This window comes from Adiantum capillus-veneris, chromosome 12, assembly GCF_014529385.1.
Source record: "Adiantum capillus-veneris isolate H3 chromosome 12, ASM1452938v2, whole genome shotgun sequence".
Taxonomy (NCBI): Eukaryota; Viridiplantae; Streptophyta; class Polypodiopsida; order Polypodiales; family Pteridaceae; genus Adiantum; species Adiantum capillus-veneris.
The window spans coordinates 72,384,024-72,393,308 of record NC_140942.1 but is presented as its reverse complement, the minus strand read 5'-3'; the positions used below and the strand labels follow the sequence as shown (position 1 = coordinate 72,393,308).

Sequence of the window (9,285 nt, the reverse complement as noted above, 5' to 3'; positions counted from 1 at the left end):
GGGAGACCTAATTGATGACTTTGTTGAGAATTTGGTTTGTAGATGTCACTTTGTTAAGGATTTGAGAATGTTATTTTATTTGGTTGCCACATCATGTCCTCAATACTTATGTTTATGCAAACTCTCTTCAATACTTGACCCTAAACTTAATGGAGAAGACTTATACATTGTCCAAAAGTGTGCATGTTGCTCCTGATTCAAAAAAGTGTTATATTATCATGAAAAGATGTTTACATTTTGCCATCTATCACAGGCACCAGGTCATCAACCTTTTCATTGTCTAAACATTCTGTAGCCACTTCCCACTCCATCTCATCGTCGCTACATCTCTGTTCTGCCATAGTTTCATGAGTTTGAAGCACTCGAAAGTGTACTTCGGTCGCACGTGTGGCTATCTTCGTGGGTGCATGAAGGAGACGCATGTTACAAAAGACATGCACAAGGTCTACGACACGAGCAGGACTTAAGCGTTTTTTGCGCTTTGAGTGCACAAATTCATAAGAAGATCAATTGCGCTCACAGCTACCACTGGATGCTGCAACCGAAAGCACCCTGGTCGCCACGTGTTGTAACTCAACTACGTCTCCTCCATATTCTTTCCACCATACTAGGCCTAAAAACTTTTTTACGCTATTAAGAACCCAAGGATCTCCAAAAGTTCCTTCCCTATTGGCATAATCCACCCTCTACTAGAATGCATCCATGCCATCATCGCCTGGCAACAACTGCGAGCAAATGTTTCTGAAGTCTCTCATCACCTCTTTGTTGGAAGCTTGTCCGTTCATCTGAAAATTTGGATCCAAGACAAATGCAGCACCATGCAATGGTGTGTGCATTTGAGCCCATTGTTTTTCCACAAGATGCACGATCTGTGATCTCTCCCTTGCATTGTAGTGGTTGTATTCTTTGGTTTGACGCAGCGCCCTGAGACGATATGATCCAATAAACCTTACCAATGACAAACTTATCTGTGTTGACAACCCTTAATAGTTCCACATAGGGCTTACTAACCCCAACAAGTTTGTCAATGTTCCGCCAAAGAGAGGAGATTGCACCAAGGATGCACATTTTTGAGCTGCATCGTGTTGGCTTGGATACTTGCTAAGCCAAGCCTCCCAACAACGATCTGCAACAGTTTCTGTAAGAGCCGCTTGTACTTCAATGAGATTATTCAAAACATAGTATGCTGTAGCGAATCGTGTGGCACAGAAAATTTGAAGTGCTTTCTTCGGAGACTTGGAGCGAAATAAAGCATATGTAAAGTGATGTTCCCGCATAAACTTGACTATGTGATTGCCATCAATAAAAACCTGTTTTATGAATGATAATCTACCCATTTCCTTTAGGAGTAAATTTAGGGTGTGTGTTGCACATCCAAGCCACGTAATATCTGAATACTTTTCCATAATGGCTAAATGCGCTCCTTTGTAGTTGGAAGCATTATCTGTAACAATAGCTGTCACATTCTTCGGTCCACACAGTTGAGCGATAGCTCGCTCATATACCTTTGTCAAGTAGAGAGACATCTTCTCTTTCAATGAGGTATCAATGGCCTCCAAAAAATTGCACCTTTGGGACAAATTACCATGACATTAATCAATGGTTTTTTCTAACATCTGGTCCATCCGTCGAGCGCTATGGTACAGCCAAATGCTGGAACAAAGTCAAGCACCGTTTGCTTGAGAATTGCTTCTATACTGCTCTTGACTTTGTCCACATACTCTGTTCGCATTTTATTATAATCATGATAGATGAATCCTTTTTTTGCAATTGACATTAGGGCATCTTTGAAAATAGGATTTCTTATGACATTAAATGGGATTCCACAAGCCATGAAGGCTTGTGTCCACTTTAGATTTGAGCATGTCCTGTTAAGTGAATGCTGCGTGTAGAGTCCCAGGTGTACCGGCTCTGCTGGATGTCCCAGGACTTACATCTATCCCTCCCATGGCACCATTTGGAAAAGTGTAAGGACTTTGAGGTGTTCGGGTTGTTCCCATTGAAGGTCCTTGGTTAGCTCGCATGTCCACTCACTTTTTCTATGTTGACAAATGACCCACCTATCATACCCTTCTGTCTCTTAGGAAGAAATCCTGCCTGTTTGCATTTCTTTACATACCCTGCAAAATGGACCCATATGTCTTTAGATGGTGCTCCACATTCTTTCACATTGGGGCTAGTGCCGAATAAATGTTCTTTGATGCAAGTTACATTGTCGTGCCACTTATGCCCACAATGTTGCATTCCATAAACAAAACTATTTTGCCTCTCTCTTTTTCCTCCACATACGACCACTTTTTTCCTCGCACCATGCTTTTTGACCACAAAATATATCCTACAATCAATAGATACACTATAATTATAGTTTTTCACCATAATAGTGCAATGAGAAAGATAAAAGGTTATAGATATGATTTGCTAAATTAAAATGATGAATGAATAGTGTTAAGATAATATCTTAGGGAAGATCACCAATGGATATGCCATTCCTGGCTACTAGGAGGTAAAGAGCGTCTGCTCAAGACAACTTACATGAGCGATGGAGTCATCTCACATTCCACTATCTATGTCTCTTGGAGGTAGGATCTACTGCTCAAACACAACCAATCGATCCTAAAATAACTGAGGTCTCTAATTTATATATCAACATAGAGGTAAGAGCATGAGCTCAATAACATCCATGTGACTCCTAAGTACTATGCATGACTAATATTCACTAGGAGGTAAGAGCTTTCACTTGATCACAACCTAGTGAATTCTATAGATAATCCACCATATTCACTCAGAGGTAAGAGCATAAGCTCATATAACAACCAAGTGAATCTTACTTTATACCTTAAAACTCACTTGGAAGTAAGAGAATTATCTCATAACAACCAAGAGGCACTAAGTGGACCTATTCTATGTCTATATGGAGGTAAGAACATTTGTTCATGAAAACCAAAAGACCCTACATGTATGTGTATATGTTCCAAAATTTATGAATTAACACTACATCTATGCACATATTATAGCTATGATAGATTTTAACAATCAAATATCACTTTCAGTATCTATTCTAAAACAAATAGAGCTAAGAGTATAGCTTCTGATGTTTAGAATTATACATTCGCACTATAGCTAAAGAACTAGCCTCTAATGTGTACAATTATTTATTTATCTATTTTGAAACAAGTAGAGCTAAAAGTATAGTCTCTACTGCTTAGAGTAATTTATTTATACTAAAACAATAGAGTTAAAGAATAACTTCTCTTGTTTAGAATTATAGGTCATTCAAATCTTTCTACTTATTTTATTTTTAAAGTATAAACATTAAAAATATTCTATTTTCTTAAAAAATCAAAAGATTTTTTTAAGTTAACAACTCAACCTTTCTATGTCGGAGGTAACCTGACACTTTGGTGAAGGGAATTGTAGTTAAAACACGCAAATTTGGGCTTTATATAATACTATAATATCGATCGATATATTTTATCGATTGAAAGCCTATCGATCGATATGTAAGCAGTAAAACATTATTTTGAATATAGCTGATGTGGCAACGAATAATACGCGCAAATAAATCTTTGGAAGCCGGTATTAATCGACCATTATTCATGAATAAAACGAATGTCGAATAATGAATCATGCAACCCGGAGCAAGAATCAAGTCGTAGAAAATTGATTGTCTTGTTTCCTGAACAATGAGCTTACTACTTGCAACTCTATCCAACCATAAATTTGAGTCATTCATATTATCATTCTTCACAATTGTCTACTACCTTCATAAGGGTAATTCCAAAGAGGATCAAACCAAAGACCGAGCAAACTAATCCAATCAAAGCGAAGAGGATATATAATGGTTCTACCTAGAATTTTGAAAATGATTAAAAATAAGAGAGTCTTTGAGAAGTAATCTTTAGCATATGTATGTAAAATCTCTATAGAAGTCATCGAGAAAATAGTTTGACTAAGGAAGGAACCTGCAATCAACATATTAGCACATCCACCAAATAATTGCAATTGTAGCACTTCTCTCCCATTCTTAAAAGGTCATTGGCTTCTATTAATGTGTTTCACCCTATATAGTATTGTGCTTGGCAACTATCAATATCCTATATGGTGTGCCTAATGGGGCCTGAGTCTTGATGTTGTGAGAAATCCACAATCATATCCTATAAAGCGACTAATTGTCAACTAATGCAATGTGGATAGCAAAGCCACACCACTAATAAAAACAAGGAGATCTACTAGCGAGGCAAAAGAATGCTATGTTTGAAACGTAAGATCCCACAATGAGGGATTTTTTTGAGAAAATCCAAGAGAGGCTATTGTCATGAGTGACCTTTCCTCCTCCTGTGTATGCATGTGTGTGTGTGTGTGTGTGTGTGTGTGTGTGTGTGTGTGTGTGTACAGAAGTAGGGTCTTGAATTCAAGACTCGTCACATAGACCCATAAGGTCTCTTAGGAATTTTTCTATGACATTAAAAGTGCTCTTCTTCTTTGAGATCTCTCTCTCAGCATGTGCGCCTGCCCAATGGAAGTTTGCAACATACATGCATGATGCTTGGAACCTGTAAGAATTCATGATCTCTGATCATCTCAACCGGGTCTTACTCATGATGTGTTCTATGGCTTAATTTGCAAACGTGGTAGGATTGTGTGGAGCTAAGGGACACTTTTCCCATCACTAATCAGGTTGTTTCTAGGACTTTCCCATCACTAATCAGCTGAATGAGTGCATGCGGTTGCATATTGCGTTGGATGCTCTCTCTCTCTCTCTCTCTCTCTCTCTCTCTCTCTCTCTCTCTCTCTCTCTCTCTCTCCCTCCTCTCTCTCTCTCTCTCTCTCTCTCTCTCTCTCTCTCTCTCTCTCATGCATAATGGCTCATGTCGGAGGCACAGAGGTGGGTGCAGGGAATGTAGTCCATGGTTGAGCTGCAGTACACAGTGGAGATGGCTACTGTCCAAGTGGTCAACCATTGTTGGCTTTTGGCCGGCGGGCCACAATAAAGGACGACCAGTCCTAGTAGTTGAATTCAAGGCATCGACCAACTCTTTGATCGAGTTTAGCAGGCTACCACAACCAAGCTCCTCTCTCTCTCTCTCTCTCTCTCTCTCTCTCTCTCTCTCTCTCTCTCTCTCTCTCTCTCTCTCTCTCTCTCTCTCCAACTTTATTAGCAAGAGACAATGAACACTTTGTAAAAAGTCATCGTACAAAAAACAATTATAAAAAAATTCCGCACTGGCACGGACTATTTTGAGGAGTTTTTGAAAGCTCAAATTTTAACAAATAGAGATTAAACCCTATGTCAACAAGTGATCACAAATAGAGATTGGAGCCTAAGTTAATAACCGATCACAACTAATATTTTTTTCAATCAAAGAAGAGGTGTCAAAACAAAATTCTCTATATGAAATTTTGTCGATTTTGTTTCAAGACAAACTTGAAATCTAGGAGAGTTTTTGGAATTGTAGCTGATGAAACACGCAATAGAGGTCCATTATGTAGCATGGTTATTGTCAAGCTAGTGAGACAAAGAGCACAATTACATTTCTATCATATATTTTTTTGTCAAAAGCTAAAGTTTGTCTTGGTCTTTATATAAAAAAGTGCAAACATTTTCCAATTTCCTTCAAGAAAATCTTGAAATCTGCTTAGGTTTTTGAATTTTAAGTTTGGGAAAATATCTCATATACCAGTTTGTGCAAACACTGGTATGTACATGGCATGGGAGGTAGTAACCCAACCTCATCACACAAAGAGAGTCTCAAATCCCATTCTTCTCACCTGCATAGCAAGTGGCAGTGATGGGATTGGTAATGTATTTGTTATGCTATGAAATTGGATTAAGAGTTCATTGCCACATGTAAAGGAATACTAATCACAAAGGTAGAATTTATAAGAAGTATGTATAAATGGCCTAAAGGAATTAGGATAAGCAGTAGATTGTTGCTAGTGACATACACCTTTTAATTCCTTATCATCAACCACATTGTCGTGCTCAGATTATTGGCATTGTAAGATGTTTGTTTTCTATATAGCCTTGTAATTCCTTATCATCAACCACATTGTCGTGCTCAGATTGTTGTCATTGTAAGGTATTTGTTTTTATGTAACCTTTTGTGGTTGTAAATTTTCCTTTTGATGGTTTTTTCTTTGCTCGAAAAAACTCGCTCGAAACTCCTACATAAAGACCTCAATACATGTTGTCAAGGCTAGACAACCCTGTGGATAATTGCATTCAATTAGAAATATACATGTAAGAAACATTGACCCCTGTCATTCCCATCAAAATGCTTGTCCCTGAGTTAGTCTAAGCCAAGTTGAAGATCACCACGGATATTTATAAGTGTTTGTTGTAGCAGTTATTCATGGAATGCTTGCTATCTTGTAACAAATCATTTTTTGAATGCATATTCTGAATCAATTGTTACCTTTATATATTTTTTAAAGGGGTTAGATAGTATCAAATGAAAAAGCTATTTGATTTGAAGAATACGTAAAGCTGGAATTTCATGGAGCATAACCAATATTGTTTCAGAACCATCAACACCACTCATTGTCTGTCTCTCTCTCTCTCTCTCTCTCTCTCTCTCTCTCTCTCTCTCTCACACACACACACACACACACACACACACACACAAATAGAGAGAGAGAGAGAGAGAGAGAGAGAGAGAGAGAGAGAGAGAGAGAGAGAGAGAGAGAGAGAGAGAGAGAGAGAGAGAGAGCTCTTTAGCTCTCAAATGTGCTTTTGATAACTCTCTAGCTCTCAAATGTGCTTTTGATAATTCTCAACATGTTTGAAACTTACAACTCATTTGTTGAGTAGAGTTGGGTATCTGACAAGCCAAGTACACCTATCAATGACTACAAATGTGAATGAGTTTGTCTTCTTCATCCATCCATCTATTCTAAGCATTGTGGTGATGATCTTGATGATTCAGCTACACTAATTGGACAACTACTTCATTTCTTGCCTCACATTCTTCTTTTGATAAATGATCCACTATTATGACTAATTTTGGATGTCTTTGAAAGACAAAACCAAAAATATAGACATTCAACTCAAGTCTCCTCAAGCTACAATGAAACATCTTAACCTTCATTACCAAGAAGATTACAAATACAATAAGCAAGGCCTAAGGACTCCATTTGCTTACTTGGAGCCAATTCAATGCAGAAAATTTTCAAAAGAAAGAACAAAAGAATAGCCTACAAAAGAAACCACATCCTACTCTCTATCATGCAAAAAATATGATTTGCTATCTCCCTCACTCTAAAGGATGTTAAAATGTCAACTACCTCTCTTTACTCAACTACATTGAACACTTGACCAATTTACTACAACTCACGTTCTATGATATCAATCAAGATCCACCCTATAGGAAACCACAACCTCTTCCTCTTCCTCATCAAAAACTACTCCACATGGTTAAGAGCAATCTTCTTTCATATTTTTAATGGAGAAATTAAGTGAGGCTTCTCTTTTTAAAAAAAAGATCTCTCCAAGGAGTAGCCCATTGAAATGCTTAAAACCAAAAACAATGAGAAGTCAAGCTGGAGTTCGTGGATATCCTTCTACTGGAGCAATTTTTGAATCATCGTAGCTACTAGTTACATTGCATTTTCAGTTTTTATGCATCTATGGCAGGTTTCAATTACACCATGACCAAATTTCATGGTAAATTCTGTTTCAACGGAGAGACTTACTAGACTATGTGAGATTGGATGTGATCCTATGGTCATGGACTCCTACCTAAATTGATTTATTGTGCATCCAATAGGAGGAATCCTTGACGTAGAGGAACAACCTCTCATAATCCAAAGCCATTTTGGTGGCTGTGAACGGCACCAAAAATGTTTTGCTAATTTTTTTCCTTGTACGCTATACAGTTTGACTACAATCCATCATGCTTCGCATGGAAGCCAACAGAGAGGGGGCATTGGGGTGGAAGGTGTAGCCTATGCTGGGGTTGATGATTGATGAGGAGGTGGTGATGTTGGAGAAGTGCATGGCCAGAACGATCTTTCCATAAAGCATCACATCCAAGAGCATGTGGTTCGAGCCCTGTGCCCATATGGTGGGGTTCACAAAAATTTAAATGGTGTTGTAGAAATGCCATAGTTGGGTAGGCCACATCAACCCCAGCACCACGGGAGAGGGTTTGGATGTGAGTGCTCCAAGGCCCATGCCCTGCAATGAGGAGGAAGAGGGAGGGATACTCTACTAAGATGAGCGAGAAGGCATGGAAGAGGACATGGTTTCCCTTGTCCTTCTCTGGGCAGAGCCAAGAACCAACTATGTGTTGAGAGGCAGCATTGAGGCAAAAGACCTACTCATCCACGTCATTTGGTGATGATGTGGAGGCAATGGGGCGGGAACTAATAGATGGTGTCACTGCCTACATAGTTGATGGGCGTCTCTATGGCCTTTGCCCTTTGGGAAGGTAAAAAGGGGGAGATTAGTTTTAAAAGAATGCACAACTTTTTATTAGTTGCAAGAGATAGGAGATACTCATTACAAAGACAAGGTAATATATTCACATTGCAAGTGAATCATGGAACGGAGACTCACTATATATTGTTTTTATTTATTATCATTGGTATGTTCTCTTCTTACAGGGTTTTGTTTCTTTTGGCTTCTTTGGTGGACAAGTCAAAATTGGCATTAGGTTGGGAGCCCGATGATGCTTATGGTGGCAAGGTGGAGAAGCGGAAATGTTGGCACATAACAACAATTGTGAGTTGGTCAACAATGGATGTAGAGAGCATCAACATGGCATTGTGGCCACGTGGGAAATCTAGAACGGTTGGAGTAGTAGGGAAAAAGCTTGTAGGTGGAAAGGGTATAACAATGGCATTATGGACTAGTAGAGATGAGCGAGCTCTATGGTTGGCAATGGTGGGCATGCTCTTAGAGATCAGCCAGGTGTGTTGGCATTGTGGCGGGATTGCAGCTGAGGTAGCAAGTCATAAATGGAAGGTTTACTGCTTAGAAAACCAGGGGATGCGGACTCAGGAAGGTGGAAAGGGACGCAACAATAGGTGGGCTATGACGGTGTCCACAAGGAAGGTGATGGGTTGAGGGTGTCGAGTGGATGCGTGGAGGGAATTGGGTCTAGGGTTTTGTCAGCAAGGCAGACCTGGGGAAAAAGAGGATTGAATGGGGTGGGCATAAGTGAACCAAACGGGAAGAGGAAGCGGATTGGTGCAGTAGATTGAGGTGCTGGAGCAAGGATGGTGGGTCAGGGCAACATAGCAAGTAGTGGTAGGCGACAACAAGTAAGAGATATGGTAAGTGTA

The 9,285-nt window shown here is 39.3% G+C and overlaps 1 protein-coding gene across 1 annotated transcript; it reads right to left on the bottom strand.

Moving 5' to 3' along the window:
• Nucleotides 1-689: 689 nt before the first annotated feature.
• Nucleotides 690-1,526, bottom strand: LOC147445932 (uncharacterized). Its single transcript, XM_086524652.1, has 2 exons — nt 1,012-1,526; nt 690-924 (listed from the first exon to the last, which is right to left on the bottom strand). Exons 1-2 carry the CDS (start codon nt 1,524-1,526, stop codon nt 690-692), a joined length of 750 nt encoding a protein of 249 aa, XP_086380778.1.
• Nucleotides 1,527-9,285: the final 7,759 nt, after the last annotated feature.